General features: G+C 38.2%; 1 protein-coding gene across 3 annotated transcripts in view; it reads left to right on the forward strand.

The window, feature by feature from the left end:
* LOC137642592 (protogenin B-like) overlaps positions 1 to 18,079 on the forward strand; it is a 315,452-nt gene that overhangs the window by 152,362 nt on the left and 145,011 nt on the right. For all 3 annotated transcript variants that reach the window (XM_068375286.1, XM_068375285.1, XM_068375287.1), the window contains 3 exons: positions 1,568 to 1,703; positions 4,775 to 4,911; positions 15,827 to 15,969. In XM_068375286.1, the coding sequence (XP_068231387.1) occupies positions 1,568 to 1,703; positions 4,775 to 4,911; positions 15,827 to 15,969 (416 nt within the window). The remainder of the gene's footprint in view (positions 1 to 1,567; positions 1,704 to 4,774; positions 4,912 to 15,826; positions 15,970 to 18,079) is intronic.

The raw sequence follows: 18,079 nt of genomic DNA on the forward strand, positions 1-18,079 counted from the left end.
TTTGCAAGATTTTTCTTCCACTTTCTAATTTTCTAAAATAAGATCCTTCTGTCTCTTGGTATGCATGTCTTTTGTTTATTGTTTTTTTTTTTCGGTACATATTTTTCTACAATTTTCTCCAGTATTTTGTACAGTACAGTATGTCCGTATTTACCTGTATATTATCACTTACAAATACATTTTTCCATTCTTTGTTCAGTTCTTCATTTATTTCTGAACATTTTATACTCTTACTATAAAAGAGAGAGAGAGAGAGAGAGAGAGAGAGAGAGAGAGAGAGAGAGAGAGAGAGAGAGTGTGTGTGTGTGTGTGTGTGTGTGTGTGTGTGTGTGTGTGTGTGTGTGTGTCATCTTTAATATCAATATACGAATTTCTCACACAATTCACAATACTCATGCTACTTTCATTCTTAAACTCAAAGTTATTGAATATAATAATGCATAGTTATTTATTTTAGGTAAAATACAGTTTGATTAAAATATGGAAAAAGTTGGGGACTTGTGGTCCACATTAGACAGACTTATCATGTATTCCGTGATTTAGCCATACGCGGCCATTGTCATGAACTAATTAACTGTGGGAATGAGAGTTGACTGTAGTGGATGCAAGATATGGATAAGTACAAGATTAGTTATATTTTGATTCATATCTTGCACATTTGTCTGTCACGTCAGCTTGTCGAAGCTTTGGTGACATTTGCTGACATAATTAGAGGATTTATTCTGTTTGCTATGCTACCCAAGGGTTTTTTCAACGTCTTCATTCTTCAAAAATTACATAATAGTACTTTTCAAACTATTTTATTCCTAACCCCTACAATAAGAAAAATTATTGGTTTGATGTTAGGTTTACCAAAAAAGTATTGTAGATTTTCTAGCTTCATTGTTAGAAAATCAGTCCTACCCATTTGTTTTTCATGAATGAAAAATGTTTAACCAATATTGTAATGGTATCTCACTCATTATAGAATCATTAATAAAAGTATTTTCAATCTTTTTCAAGACACCATATGCTGTTTGATTGTTTTTTCTAGATTTATGTATCCAGATGCCACAGGTTAAAAATAGAGGTAGCCTTCCATTGAGTTAAAAGATAAGATATTCTTAAATTTAGAATCATGGAGTCATTCTCCATGTAACCTCATTTTCATTGTATGTACTGTGCTTCAGTTTGAAATGTATCACAGTACTAGAGATGTTTAGATAATTATACATTTATTAGCAGAATATATACTGTACTTACTGGAACTTGGTTGTTGCTTCACAATAAGTACTAAAGAGTGATGGTTTTAAGGAAGCAATGCAGGCCTACCCTTAGATTATGTTTCCTTAAATTAGAATAGTATGCCTTTTGTAACACAAGTTGCTGAAAAGTAGACTATTTTGTTATCTTTGAAGTAGGAGAGGTAAAGGGGACTTGAAAAATGTATTAATTCTTCAGAAATTATATTTGTAATTTCCATTTTGAGAGAGTGGATATAAAAAAAAATCATTGTAAAATGTATATGTAGCAATATTGCAGTTTGTGGCTGGAAGTTTTTAACAAATATTTATGTAATTTTTTACAGATTGACTGGCAGCCTCCAGAGGAAAATGAAGCTGAAATAGAAAGATACATACTTAAATATCGTCCTAAGGGAAAGGCCTGGTTAGATCCAGTTAATTTGGCTCCAGATCAATCAACTTATATTATTAATGGCTTAGGTAAGATGATAGTGTTAATAATGTTCACATTATATACTTTATTGACAATAAGTGTGGGTATGCTAACATATGTACAGCCCTAATGTAAGTGAAAACAAAAGAGATATTGAATTTTTAGTTCAGGAGGAAATTCTGTGTGTGCAGGAGACAAGATGTAAAGGAAATGGAACTCTATTACAGCAGGTCACAAGAGGGAAGGCATGGATTTGGGGTCTTGCTTGATAATATCTAGAACAAAAAAGTGGTAGAAGTAAAGAAAGTAAATTATAGGCTTTTAGGGAGTCTAATAATGATAGGGGATTAGATACTAAATAGAATTCCATTATATGCCCCTCAGATGTTTCGCTAAGAACAAAAAAAAATATTTAGATAAGAGTTTGAGGCAGCTATTAAAGCAACGAAGGAGGGGAAGAAGCTATTAATAGGAGCAAGCATGAATGACAGAGTGGGGAAAAAAAGGGATGGATATGAGGAGGTCATGAAGGCCATGGCTTTGGGATTTTAAATGAATTTGGGGAGTATATTAAGAGATGGCTCAGAGTTTTGAGTTGGCCTGTATAAACACCTGGTTTCAGAAGTTGGATAAGTGCCTGATAACCTATGAAAGTAGAGGAGTGGAAAGCCAAATAGATTACATCCTGGTAAGAGGAGTTGATAAAAACAATGTGAAGAACTGTTAGAGTGATTTTGAGGGAAGCATGTGTTAAACATCATAGACTGGGAGTGATGGGTTTAAAATAACAGGTAGAAAACCCAAGAAGAGAAATAGAAGATCTAGATTTAAGGTTCTGGACCCTAAAGGACAAAATGGTGAGCAATTTATGATGAATTTGAAAGAGAAATGACTTGAAAGGGCGAACTTAGAGAGTGAACAGGGTAACAGAATGGAAAATATCTGCTTGGGTATAAAAGAAATATATGTCAGGGAAACAGATAAATTATTGGGAAGAACCAACAGATATGGTATGATGAAAGATGAAAAGTGGTGCGGGGGAAAGAGGAGCAACAGTCGGTTAAAAGAAAATCAAAGGCATTTAAGGACTGGAAAGTAAAGCACACCCAGGGTGCAGAGGAACGGTACAGAGAAGAGGAAAAAGATTCTAGGAGGAAAGCAGGTATAGCTATTGGAAGAGCAGTAGAGCAATTGAATGAAAGGCTAGGAACAAGGGAAGGAGAAAAGGGTATCCGTAAGATTTCAAACTTAAGGAAAAGGCAAATACAAGATTTGGGGCAGCTGGGAAATAGAAATATATTGCATAGAGATGACTTTAAGAGGAGATATAAAGAATATTCTGAACAAATATTGAATACTGATCATGAGAAAGAGGAGGTGGGAGGAGCACAAAGGGTGGAGGGGCCAGTGGTGTAGATACAGAATATAGAGGTTAGTTGGGTATTGAGTAAAATGAAAAACTGTATAGTACCAGGCCCATCATAGTTTCAAATTGAAATGGTCAATTTACTAGTGACAAAGGGGGGAAGAATGGATGCTGGATTTACAAAAAGCAATATGAGAAAAAGAAATAATGCCTAAAGACTGGGAGGCGAGACTAATGGTATCTACATTTAAGCAGAAAGGTGATGTCTTGAAATGTTGTAACAACAAGGGAATTCAACTAACAGAGCATGGTTTGAAAGTTTTTGAGAGGGTACTAGATGAGGGATTGTAAATATAGGGAAACAGGATTATGGATTCATGAAGGGGTGAGGGATTGGGGATGCCATCTTTACAGTAAGGCAGCTACAGGAAAAGAGGCTAGAGGGAAACCAGAAGTTCCTCTGTACTTTTGTAGATCTAGAGAAGGCTTATGATAGAATACTAAGAGAAGGGATGTTTTTGTGCTTGAGGAAGAGGAAATTCCCAGAAAAGTGGGTTAGAATGGTAGAGATGATGTACAAAAGAATGGGGACAAAAGTAATAACAGCTGTTGGGGAAACAGAAACCCTTGAAGTTAATGTTGGATTATACCAGGGGTCAGCATTAAACCCATTTTTATTTATGGTGATCATAGATATGTTAAGTGAAGAAATATGAATGAAGAGTTGTGGGAGTTGATATATTCAGATGATTTGGTGATTACTACTGAAAATTAGGAAGACTTAGAGGAGTGTTGTAGAGTGGCAAGAGACTTTGGAGAGTGGTGGCTTGGGAGTAAATGTGGATAAGACTGAAGCTATGGTGGAACAATTTAGGTAATTGATAACTTCTATAAGTCAGGATGTAGAATGTAAGTCTGAAGTTGAGAATAGGATGAAAGCAGCCTTGGGGAAGTGGAAGGAGGTGTCAGGAGTGGTATGTGATAAAAAAAATGCAAATGAATTTAAAAGTCAAGATGTATAGCACATTAATATGTCCAATGGTAATGTATGGATGGGAAATGTGGACTCTGAGATGAAAAGAGGAAGTAAAGTATAAGAGAACAGAGATGAGAATGCCGAGGTGGATCACGGTAATAACACTGCTAGACAGATTAGAAAATGATGAAATAAGAAGAATGGCAGGTGTAGTATACAGTGGTGATAAGAATGTTATGACTGAGATGGGGGAGCACATGTTGAGGGTGAATGGTGGGGATGGCATTAGGAGGGCTTGGGAGGCTTGGGATCAAGAGGGAGGTAGATAATTAGATGGTGATATAAGGTAAAGGAGGATATGGAGAAGAGAGAAGAGGTTTGGTGAAAGAAAATTCCTTTGATAGAAGGCATTGGAGAGGGCTCATCAGGCAACTATCTTTTTAATATAGCAATAACAGTGGGAAAGAAGAGATATTGTAGTCATTCATTGTACCTAATTTCTGACTTTACCTTTCTGATCATAAACATGTTGAACAGTACTCATTAATTAATTTGGTGGAAATCTGATGGTTAGTAAGCCAAATGTTCTTGCTTGCTATTTTCGAGTGCACTCAACTTGAGTTTGTAATAATTTAGGTAATGTTACCGATTTCCATTTAATTTCAGTGATTCTTTTACAAACAGGAACATGAGATTGCTTATTCTATTAATCTTTGGTTTCAGAACTTTTATATTATACAATGTTGCTGATGTTAACTCTTGTTTGTTAATTACAGATGTTGCATGGTATGAGGTTGAGTTAAGGGCTGTCAATTCAGTTGGTGAAGGATTGCCTAGTGTTCAAGAAATTAATGTTCATCAACCCTCTCCGGGTAATCCTGCATATCCTAATACAACTCATGATATTGATCAGGTAATTAGCCCATAATTCAAGTAATCTATGAATTACTGTATGACAAATTTTGAGATAATTTCTATTTTTCCTAAGTATACAAACCTGAGTCCTTTACATAGGTTAGAATACCAACGAAGCTGGAGAACACAGCAGTTAAACTTTAATAACGTGTAAACAGGTGGTCAGTAGTTACCAGCCGGAAACAGGGAAGCCGTGCCCCTTTTCTTTCGCACTGACCATTCACTTTGATTGTAGCTGATGCTTTCTAGAAGGTAGGTGATGGCAAGAAAGTATAGGTAAAGGACTCATATTTAAATAGTTAGGAAAAATGCAAATTATCATTAAATTTGTCATTTGTTCTGGCACAAATATAAACCTGTGTCCTTTACAAGGGAAAGTCATCCTTAGGTGGGAGGAAGTCCATATTCTAACTGGCTGGGTACTTATTCTAGGCTACCAAGCACTCAGACCTTGTAAGTAAGGCAGAGTTAAAGTTCTTTAGACTTCGTGCACTGGTGTTTTGGCAATACCAGCGTGTCCTTGGCACGTGCAATAAAAGATGCGGAGCAAAAAATTTCTATGTAGAAACAGGGAGATATATACATTTCCATGGGTTTTCCTGGTTAGATCACACTCCCCCTCGAAGGAGTGTAGTGAATGACACATCTATATTTTATAATATGAAAGGAAGAGGAAAGAAAAATGGAAATGGCCAGTAAGTCTTCACTTTCATCCCACTGTAACACATAACCTTCATCCTTGATCCAATAATAAAGGTCCTGTGAGATTAGCCAAGGCAGCTATACCACCAGCTGTGTAGCCACTACAGGTTCTAGTAAAATGGTGTCTGAGGACTGGTGGGTCAATCTCTATAGGTAATGGTCAGTAAATGTGGTCTGTCATTTCCAGGTGCCGGCCTGGAGCACCTGCGCCATAGAGATTCGTACGGAATGCCAGGGTCATGCCAACTACTCTGATAGCGGAAGGTGAGAGTGATGAATGGGTATGGTCAATAACTTCTCTTAGCCAAGAGGAGATCATATTTTTAGTCACCTTCTTCTTGACTTTCCCTGTCCTAACAAGAGGTGCTGAGGTGTGGTCAAATTGTTTGTGTATGTTTAAGGTAGCACCTCAGCGCCTTGACAGGACATAAAAGCATCTGTTCAGGATTGTCAGTTACTGTTCTAAGGCTCACAACCTAAAGCGAAGAAATCGGACATGGATGATTCTATCTTTGATTGCCTTCTTACCATTATGACTAAGATACAAGAAGATGATAGAAAGGCCTCTTTTGTCTTTGTTGGTGATTTCAATGCTCACCACAAGGAGCAGTTAAATTCTGTTTCTCCTACTGATTGCCTTGGCTTAAGAGCTTTAGACTTTGCCTCTGAATCAGGCTGTGAGCAAATCATAAGTGAAGCTATTGACAGGTCTGGCAACTGCTTGGACCTCACATACACTGACTCCCATGGCATTATAACAAGTAAGGTTGGTTTTCCAGTTGGGACATCTGATCATGCCTTGTTTTCATTTGTAGTGAAGACTCAGCAGCCTGTCCCTGATGTATCATACTCGTGTAAGATTTATATGAAATTTCAGGCAGACTGGAATGGGATTTTGAGTGATCTTTTGGGCTTGAATTGGTCACAACTGTATAGTAGTGTTGATCCTGTTCTCCGTTTGAATGAGAATCTAGTCAACATAATTGATAGGTGTATCCCTTCTCGTGTGCTAAGATACCGAGTGAAGGACAAACCGTGGTTCAATGATGATTGTAGACATGCTTATTTGGATAAGCAAGAGACCTATCATCTTTCGAAAGGTTATAGATCAGATTTGACTTGGAATAACTATAATCAGCTTAGAGCTTTAGCTCAGAGAGTTTATGCTTCAACTGAGAAGGAATACAATTTAACCATAAAAGAAACCCTTTCTAGTACAGCCCATTAACATAAGTGGTGGATTTCCCTTAAATCTGCACTCTTTGGTGTAGATGCTACAGTTCCTCCTTTACTTAAACCAGATGGCTCTGTCACTCACTGTTCAAAGGAAAAGGCAACCCTTTTGGCTGATGTGTTTGACAGTAAACAGAGTAATGAGAAACTTGATCTTCCTCATTCTTGTTTTCCTGAGGCTAAAATAAGTAGTTTAGCTTTTTGATCTTGTGAAATTAAAGCTTTGGTTGATGGACCTTGATGCTTATGGAGGTGTAGACCCAAATGGTATTTTTCCTTTGTTTTTTATTAAGACTGCAGATTTCTTATCTCTAAAGTTATCTGTTATTTTGCGCAAGTTGGCACGAAGAGGAGCTTTTAGCACCTGTTGGAGAATGGGTAATGTTACTCCACCATGTAAATGTGTTTGTAGTAGCTCAAGTCCAATTGATTACCGCTCAATTTTCATAACCCACATTATCTAAAGCTTTTGAATGTCTTTTGGCAAAACGTCTTTATAGGTTTGCTGAAGGTAATCATCTGTTCCCTAGTTTGCATGTGATGCCCTTCTTACAATCTCCAATGCTGTACAGAAATCCCTTGATTGTGGTCAAGAAGTTTGTATGATTGAACTTGATTTTAGTGCTGCCTTTGACCGTGTTAATCATGAGGCCCTTGTTTTCAAACTCAAACAGTTGAGTGTTAGTGGGTTGTTTCTTAGCATCATTATTGAATTTTTGAATAATATATTGCAAAGAGGTGTTGTTGATGGGCACCATAGTGAGTATAGGAATGTGATATCTGGTGTTCCTAAGAGTCATACAGAGTTAAAGAAACATTATCAATGCCGAGATCTGGATGTTGAGGAGCCACTCTCCTTGATCTACTTACAATCACACTTTGAGTTTTGTTAGGATTCAAATTCATTCCTCATAATTTGCACCATGCACTAATTTTACCTAAATCTTTATTAAGGGATTCAGCAACCCCAGACATACATTCAGGAGATGTAATTAATACAAAGAGTGTAGCATCATCTGCATATGCAACAAGCTTGTTTTCTAAGCCAAACCACGTGTCATGTGTATGTAGTATAAAAAGTAATGTGTGTTCTTGGCACATTACTTTTTATACTATATAACACATGTGGTTTGGCTTAGAAAACAAGCTTGTTGTATATGCAGATGATGGTACTCTCTTTGCATCAATTCCATCTCCTCAATGTAGATCTGGGGTTGCTGAATCCCTTAATAAAGATTTAGCTAAAATTAGTGCATGGTGCAAATTATGAGGTATGAATTTGAATCCTAACAAAACTCAAAGTGTGATTGTATTTAGATCAAGGAGAGTGGCTCCTAAACATCCAGATCTCGGTATTGATAATGTTTCCTTAACTCTGTATGACTTAAAATTTTAGGTGTGATTCTTGACAGCAAATTTACTTTTGAGAAACACATAAGGTCTATATCTTCTTTAATTGGACAAAAAATTGGCTTATTGACTTAAGATTTTCAGTGACCAATCTATTCTGAAGAAGTGTTTTAATTCATGTTTTGAGTATTTTTCTCCTATCTAGTCTTCAGCTGCTGATTCTCATCCTAATTTGTTGGACAAGGAACTTACGGTCTATAAAATTTCTTTTTCCTGATTTAGATATTAATCTAGCACCGTCGTTCACTTAGTTTGTTATGCATGTTGCATTAGATTTTTCAGAATTCTGATTATCCTTTTCATTCAGATCTTCCTGGATAGTTCCATCCTGATCGTAACAGTAGGCATGCAGTTAATTCTAATAGTCAGGCCTTCTCCATCATTGGGCTCAATACTACACAGTATTCTAGAAGTTCTTTTCCAGCTGTGACCAAGTTGTGGAATGATCTTCCTAATTGGGTAGTTAAATCAGTAGAACTTCAAAAGTTAAAACTTGCAGAAAATGTTTTAATGTTGAACAGGCTGATTAAGTTATTTTATAGTTTATGAAATATATGAAATCTGTTTTGGTGTTGTTACTGTTTTAAAAATATTTTATTAATTTTTAAATGTTTCTCATATTGTTTATTTATTTTCTTATATATTTCCCTAACTAGGCTATTTTTCTCTGTTGGAGCCCTTGGGCTTTCTTACTTTTCCAACTAGGATTGTAGCTTAGCTAATAATAATAATAATAATAAACTTGGAATCAGGATCAATGGATTCTGGTTTTTAGGTTGAAACCCAGAGTCAAATGTGAACGAGACTTGTCTACAGCACTATATGAATAACGCTAAAGGAGAGACCATGAAGTTCGCTAACTCATTTGGAGGAGGCTAAGATAAGCCAGGAAACTGTTTTGAGGGTTCATAAGGTTCACTCTCAAGTGACCTCCCGACCTTAGTAACATCCCAGGCAGGTGGACTTATATCTATTACAGTACAGAACTGCTCAAGACTCCGTATGAGCCTAGTGAGTGCTGCTGAGCAGGAAGTATCAATCCTTTTCAGCCTAAAGATATGGCTCAAGACTGAGCAATAGCCTTTCAACGTTGATACTGAGCAGAGCTTTTCTAATCGGAGGTAAAGTAAAATTCAGCTATGCATGGAAGGGAGGCTCCGATTGGAGAAAAAAAATCCTTCTACGAGTTTAACCATAGAGGATGACCCACTTGGTTTGATACACAGAAGTTTAAGATCTCTAGATGTATCCCGCCATCTCTTACGCCACTTCACGCAAACAGCCTTTCTCTGGGAAGAGATTGCCGGATAACCTTTGTGCATGAAGCTGTAGGTTTCACCAAGCTGTCTGGGTATGTGGTTGGCACAACAGGTCAGGGACAGGAGTCAATACTCTCGGAATCTCTATCGAAAGAAGTGGAAGGTCCAGGTGCCATTTTACTTTGGGCCAGTTTGGGGCTACTGGAGTCGTATTGAGTGGGAGTGGACTGGACTCATTTCAAGGCATTCCTTATATGGCAGAACTAAGGAAGAGCAAAGACATTGAGCCTTTCCCCAGGTTGATAGAAGACGTTCTTGAACGCAACTTCCAGGTGTAGCACCACTGGTGAGTAGTATATCGAAATCTTCCAATTTAGGGCTGCTGTGAACAGATAGACTATCGGGGAATTCCACTAAATCAGGATTTTGTTCACTATCTAAGGATGCAAAGACCATTCTGACCCAACAATCTGCGTCTACCTGCTCAGCTCGTCTGCCACAGTGCTCTTCTTTGCCTGGAATAAAGCGGATGTCAGAGAGATCAAGTTGAGCACTGCCTACTCGTGAATTTCTACAGCTATCTGGAAAAGTTGCAGAGGAACCATACCTTTTTGTTTGTTTATACATGTATATGACACTCAAGGTTATGTATGTCACTCCAGTAGTTTTGTCATTCAACGATGCCACCGAATGTCTGGTCAAAGAGGGTAAAAGTGTTGGAGTTTTAGAAGAATGGGTCGATGCTCCAACATGATGATATGGCATCGACGCTCCAGCATGTTGATACTCAACACAATATGGCATCATTGCTCCTGGTCAGTCCATTGTCGCGACACTAGGTGTTGTAAGAGGTGGGCTCCCCATTCTAACTTTGGCCCTTCCGTTGAAGAACAGAAGTGTTGATGGAAATGACAAGAAGCGGGTGAACCCCTTGAAAGGTTTGTCTTGCCCCATTAACATCCCAGGTCAAGTCTGGAATCTCCCCCTATCGGAACTGATGATAAAGAAGGGTTGTTGTCTTGCGAGCAGTGTCTTTTCAGTTCCCATCGTTGAGACTGCAGGTGAAGACGACCATTCAGAACGAGACATTTCAGAGAAGTCAGATGATCCAGTAATTTATGCCAAGGTTATGCTGGTAGATAGCTCTGTTGAATAAAAAAGGTAGCCACCTCCAGAAAGCATACCAGTCTGTCCGAGATAGGAAGGCTTCCCTACAACTATGTCAATCTCCATACCTGGGTAAATCAATATTTGTTTGAATGCTATAAATGGCCTCTTTCATTTCACCATGATCCTCAGCTCGTGACAGAACAAGAGAAGCCTGTCTTGGTGGAGGAGGTTGTCTTCGAAGTCTACAAAGATTAATCAATCATCCAGGTAACTCAGAAGATGAGTGCCGTTGGTGTGTGCCCTTTTTGAAACTAGAATGAAAACTTTGGTGAAAATTAGTAGAGCTGTTGAGAGAACAAAGCAAAGAACATCAAATTGTTACTCTGCTGGCTATAACAAATGGTGGTACTTTCTGGTAGCTGGCTGGATTGGGATCTGGAAGTACGCCTCCTTAATTTGAACGTCATTGTGACGTCTAATGGCCTGACTATCCCTGGAGTCTTCATCCTGAATGAGATTTGTAGAACCCTTGTTCAAGGCTTAGAGGTCTATGGGGAGTCATCTCTTCCCCTGTATTCAGCAGCAGTCGTAGGACTATGCCAAACGTGCACTTGCGTGTGTTTTTATTCACTGTCCCATATATATCTGGGAGTATCTAGGAGAGTACAACAAGAGTCTTAGCTCACAAGCAAACCAGTGAGGAAGGTTGTCTGCAATTAGGTAGGAGAGCACCAGTATGTGACTGCTCTATTGGTTCTAGAAGGTACCCTGCTTCCTAAGGCAAAAAATATTTTGCCTGAAAGCACTAATTGAGGTGGTCCCCTAGGAAGGTGCTCTAGCGGGCCGGTGAGAGGGTGAGCAGGCGAGATGTGCGATCGATGGTGAGCAGACATCGATTGCAAGCTGAGCAATTAAGGTTCTGGCTTGCTACTTTGAATATCTGTAATGTCACTCTCTTAAGAGCATGGTAATGCCTATAGTCAATTAATTTTAGTGAGGCAAATTTGCACCGACTTGCAGGGGTGCCTTTTTAGCTCAGAAAGGTTTCCTAATAACTGATTAGTCAGAAGTATTTTTGTCAGAATACCATCATTGTTTTCAATTAATGACCAAGTAATGTAAATAGAAACGTATTTACTAACATTAATTTCTCCCTCAGATATAGGTTTTGTCAATAGATAATGCTGACAAATAAATATAAAGTATTGTGATGTTAAATCTAAATTTAATAGCAACACCCGCCGAAGTCAACGTTAGGAGCCTGTTTTCAGGTGCACACTGCATAATTTTTTAACTTTTCACATAATTTAACACACTGGCGTAAATTACACTAAGCATAAGAAAAGCATATAAACTTAGTTTGAATACCAGAATCTACTAAAAACGTGGAATTTAATGAAACTCGCTATTGGTGAAAATAGCGGATAAGTAAAATGAGGACCCACTTAGAGAAAGGAACATTTTACTGTCAAACACCGAAGAGGCAATGGAAGGGAGAAGAGGGTTATTTTGATTGTAACTCGGGAGTGAAATTATGAATTCATTTAATTTGGATTTTTATGCAATTCATGCATCATTATAGTATCCTCAAACTGAAAATATTGCTATTCCTAAAATCTAAACCTTTACAAAAAAATAACAAACCCTTTCTATACAGACTTACATCATAGGCCTATGATGTAAGTCCGTAAAGAAGGGGATAAGAGAGAGACGTCAGCTGATATGTTTAAATACACTGATTAATTTATTATGTGTATAAGCTACATATTTTACACAAAACACAAGAATCTAAACCTTTACGAAAAAAATAGTATACCCTTTATACGGACTGACTTAATCGTAGACTATGATGTAAGTCCATATAGAAAGGGTTTGTAATTTTTTTTGTAAAGTTTCAGATTGTATTAATAGCAATATTTTCAGTTTGAGGATACTGTAGTGTTGCATAAAATCCATGAAAATCACAATTTAACGAATTAATAATTTTACCGCCAAGGTACAACCGCAATACCCCTCCTTCTCCCATCCATTCCCTCTTTGGATTTAACAGTAGAATGTTCCCTTTACCCAGGACCTATTTTACCTAGCAGCTATTTTCCCCAATAGCGAGTTTTATTAATTCCATCTTTTTAGTAGATTCTGGTATTCAAAGAAAGTTTATAATAACATGTTTTGCTTATGCTTAATGTAATTTATCCCAATTTGTGTTGAAATATGTGAAAAGTTACAAAATTATGCAACATGCATCTGAAAACAAGCTCCTGCCGTTGACTTTGGCGGGTATTGTTATTAAATTTAGATTTACCATCACAATACTTTAGAATATATTTATTCGGTAACATTATTTATTGACAAAACCTATATTGGAGGGAGTAATTTAGTTTAGTAAATAAGTTTCGATTCACATTACTTGGTAATTATTTGAAAACAATGTTGGTATTCCTAATGTAGGGATAAGGGTGGAGTTGGAAGCTAGGGCTTGAGCAGCAGGGATGGGGGAACAAACTAAAGAGGCACTGGGTACTGTATTCACCTGAGGTAAATCCATTCTCTTCGGAGGCTTCCGTGGTCAGCAGGATCCTGTTCTTCTCTGACGACACAGAAGTAGTCGAAATGTTGTTAGTGTCCAGGCCCATAACTTGCAGACCGTCCTAAACTTCATCCTCCGCATGATCTGCTGGTACCGGTGGGAGTTGTCTGTCGGTAACTGGTGACCTAACACAGAGGTCACCTCAGCCTTGGGAAAGAGGAGATCCTTCAGTTCCAGAGAAGGAAGATTAGGGTCACCTTGTTGACAGCTCTTCTGGAAGCCTCCTACCCAGTGACTGAGTGTCTTCCGACTCCATTCTTGTACGTCCAAGGAGATCTCAGTTGCATAGAAGCCGGTGCGAAGGAGATCCATGCAAACCTGACAATTAGTAGTTTCCCAGATTGCAACAGATCCCTTGGAAACATGGTAATCCGCATGTATCTGGCAGGTCCTGCTGCCACAGAGCAACTTGACCCGTCTGGTACAGGTGATCGTTGAACACTCCATATCATCAGCGATCTGTAAAGAAGAAAAAAATTATTTAAATAAGTACACATTGTTAAAAATTATGTTCTTAAAGTTAAGTAAACATAAGTAATGTATGTTTAAGATAAAACATAACGTAAATAAACCTACGACCTAAATATGGCTAAAGTTAAAGAATAATCAAGACACATGCCAAACAGCTCAGAAATCAATGGAGATTTATGAAGCCAACTCTTTGACAGCGCTTTAAGAATATGTAGAACAGGTTCACTTCAAAGGGGCACCAGAACCTCCAGAGTAGGTCTATTGGAACAACCTACAAGGCAAATTCACTTATCATACTGCCTAGACCAGCAACAGCTGCCCCTGAAGCAGCAGCACCTGGGTCAAGGCAGCAACTATTTCTAGTATCCAAGATAAAGACTGACCTGTCAATACCCCAGGTATCTTGACCCAAAGTGGCAGAGGCATTGTAAAGTCAACAGAGAGAGAGTGAACAATCCTATAGGGAAGGGTCTACACTCAGGGGAAGTACAGAAATTAAAGGAGACAGCTAATAAGGGAACCTGCCTAGACCTGATCATTATCATTAACGTATGAAAAGAGGGAGTTTAGCCCAAAAGATAATGAGAGCTGTACAAAATGGCTAGGACTCGAAGAATTGGAAATTCAAAGGATGTCCTGACAACCAGGCGTGATCCGACCAACCAACTCCTGAGGGCAATGTTCCTCAGATATGGGAGAGGATAGTTAAGATCAGATGACTAGTCTAAGACTGCAGCTAAGGTGGCAGAGGGATTAACCCTTAGCCAACACACATCCAGTGCTAGAAGAACTCAAGTTGACAAGACCGGAAGCAGAGACAGAAAGCGACACTTTTGGCAAGATAAGCTAACCAGGCAGGGGAGTTAAGACTCTGAAGCAAGAGGGACATAGCACAGGAATGGAAGCTGCAGACACAGAACAGGCAACTGCTAAGCCTGCAGAGGAGGATCCCAAGGGTTACCAACTCTATGCCCAGATAGGGTCAGGCCATAGGGAGAACTGTGCAGGCAAGCCTAGCCTACCTACCAGGTGAGGGAAAGCTCAAAAGCTAGGGTAAGATGACTAGACAAAAAGAACGTAGTTCCCAGTACAGTCAGGTTATGGCCTAACTAGGGAGGGGAAGGGGCATAGAAAACACACAAGAGGGGTCTCTAAGGCCGCAGAGAGATTTAGCCAAGGGAAGGAAAAAATCTTTCCCACCTAGGGCCAGGTAGGCACAAGGGAAGGGAAAAGGGTGGTGATGTGAGACTCAGAAATTGGTGAAGCGGCATGGCAGGAAGGCCTAACGGCCATATTAGAACAGGAATATTGTTCTAAGGGGTCTGCAGTGATAGGGTACAGAGGACAAGTCCTCACAACCAGCCATAGCCTACCAAAAACTAAGAAGGAAGCCTTCGAATGGGTAAGGCAGCACAAGGTCTACCTGTCGGCATTATAACAGTTGGTAATGCGTTCCAATGGGTAAACTGAAGTAGACACAGGGAACAAGTTCCCAAGAACTGCGCCACCTCACCAAACATATAGGCGTAGTGGAAAGTGAAAATAGTCACCCTAAGACAACTGTAAAACGCTCCAACTCCCAGAAGGACCTTCAGGACCTCAGCTCCCCGCTGTTACGAGTCGACAGCATGGAAGGATGGGCAGCCTCACAAATCCAGTAAGATTAGGTGAAAGAAGGGGATGGTGCACAAGTGAAAATTACTGCGCATGGCCACCGGCCAGGGTGGAAGTAGCCTAAGTCAATGCTGATGAAAAACACACAAGTAACACCATAAAGAGAGGTGGGATACCCATAATCATACCACTCTGTAAAAGAATAATGTAAGACATATTCCTACAATAATATGTTTAAATAATTAGGCATTTCTGAGCAATTTGGAAACATCATGTATTCGAAAATTAATTGAAAGCATTCAAAACAATGATGCCCTATTAAATACAATAATTTCAAATGTTTTAATAATTGGATAGAAATATGTTAAAAAAGGGATACCAAGGATAGGTAAATATACAAGTGTTGTATGTTACATGTTATACATCAAAAGAACTTTTTATTTTCTATTTAGTTATGTGGATATTAACCATAGTTTTCTATCACACACAGTATTACTTGAGTTACCCCTTTTTTGTCTTTGCAGCTTGAAGTCAATCCATTGTCTCAAACTAGTGTTCGTTTATCATGGAAAGATGTTGGGCTCCAAGAAGATGGAACTTATTATGTAATAAAATACCACGAGGTTCCTTTATTACATGAACCCACTGAACCCACACTTGTTCGAAGGTAAATATTTATTTCAAGTTGAACAGAATGCTTTGTTTGTAATTTAGAATTTAAGAAGTATCTATAATTTTCACTGGATTTTTTTGGTTTAGAGAAATAAATTACTCCTCTAGAAATGCAAGCTTAATATCTTTTTGTTAACCCCCTTTGCCATGATGATGTCCACTGAACATCAAGATACAATACACATTGATGTACAGCATGCATCATAACCACATGGAAGTTGAAATTGTTTATATATCCTGCAAAAGAGTACAACCTGTTGTTATATTACACCAAGGGTATTCCATTAAAAATGCCCCTCCCCTCTTTGATTTTAGCCCCTCCTCCTTTCTTCTGCCAACCAACGAAGACCTTGGGATTCTAGTCTTTATTCCTGATTGTGGGAGGGCTATTCTATCGTGTTTTTATGTTACCATGCGTAATCACACCACTCTTTTTAGACAATACCAACAATTCTTACATGAGGCATTACTCTATCTCCCTGACACCCTCCAGCTGAGAGATTTAACTGAGACATTTGCAGTTCTAGTCTATATTCACAATTATGTTAGAGCTATTTTAGTGTATTGCCATGTTGGCATACATGATGAAATCACACAGGAAGCAACCTCTACCGTGAGACACAGCTGTGTCACTCTTCCCCCTCACCCCCGGCACTCCCCCTCTGACTCCCACCTACAACGCCACCTAAGACACCGGACATACAAGTAGATGAAAGTTCTGTTTGGTAGAATTCCACACCAAATTTATTTCTTAAATCTCACTAAATTATCTCTATACAATGATACTTCTCGATATGAAAGCTTCTGCTTATGAAATTTTCATGCTGTGAAATAAGATGCGAAGATTTTTCTGACTAATATTGCGGAAAATGTTTCATTCATAATAAGAAAAGATATCCGCCATCCAGGCCGAGAATAAAATAGTCACCCATTAAAAATATGATCTCAGTTGAAAAAAAATGGGTTGTAGGTAGTAGGTAGTAGGTTGGCCAGGGCACCACCCACCCACTGAGTTACTACCACCAGAGAGTTATTGGGTCCTATGACTGGCCAGACAGTTCTACATTGGATCTCTCTCTCTGGTTACACTTCATTTTGCCTTTGCCTACACATCCACCGAATAGTCTGGCTTATTCCTTCCACATTCTCCTCTGTCCTCAAACACCTGACAACACTTGAGATTACCAAACAGTCCTTCTTAGTTCAAGGGTTAATTACTTCATTGTATTTGTTCAGTGACTACTTTTTTCTTGGTAAATGTTGAGTGGACTTTTTAGCTATGGTATGCAGCTCTTGTAGGAGAAGGACAATCCCAAAATCAAACCAGTGTTCTCTAGTCTTGGGTACTACCATAGACTCTGTACCATGGCCTTCCACTGTCTTGGATTAGAATTCTCTTGCCTAAGGGTACACACGGGCACACTATTCTATCTCATTTCTCTTCCTCTTGTTTTTTTTTAAGTTTTTATTGTTTAGATAGTATACAGAAGATCTAATAATAATGATATTACTATTAAAATATTTTATTTTGATTGTTTATTACTTATCTTGTAGTTTATTTATATCATTGTATCCTTTCCTCACTGAGCTATTTTTCCCTGTTGGAGCCCTTGGGCTTATAGCATCTTGCTTTGTTAACTAGGATTATATCTTAGCAGGTTATAATAATAATAATAATAATAATAATAATAATAATAATAATAATAATAATAATAATAATAATAATAATAATAATAATAATAATAATAATCATGTAGTAAGGGTAACTATAATAATAGTACAGTAGGGTCCCGAATTATGCGAGAATTTGGTCGATTAATGACCTCGTGTAAAGGGAAAATCGCGAATTTCGAAACACAACTAACAGAAATAATTCCATTGTGGCCATGGCAACCAGCAATTTGCCTATTCAAATGTGTTTACTACCCATTTCCAATACTTTCTTTGTACTATACTATATTTCTTTATAATATCAAATTGTGTTTGTAAATAAATAAAACATTTAATATACTTTAAAGTTCTAATAACTTGAAAAATGGTTAAAATTACAACCAGGATAGGTGTAAACACCATATATTTCCCGTTATAACACAACCCAAAATACA

This window comes from Palaemon carinicauda, chromosome 6 (assembly GCF_036898095.1).
Source record: "Palaemon carinicauda isolate YSFRI2023 chromosome 6, ASM3689809v2, whole genome shotgun sequence".
Classification (NCBI taxonomy): Eukaryota; Metazoa; Arthropoda; class Malacostraca; order Decapoda; family Palaemonidae; genus Palaemon; species Palaemon carinicauda.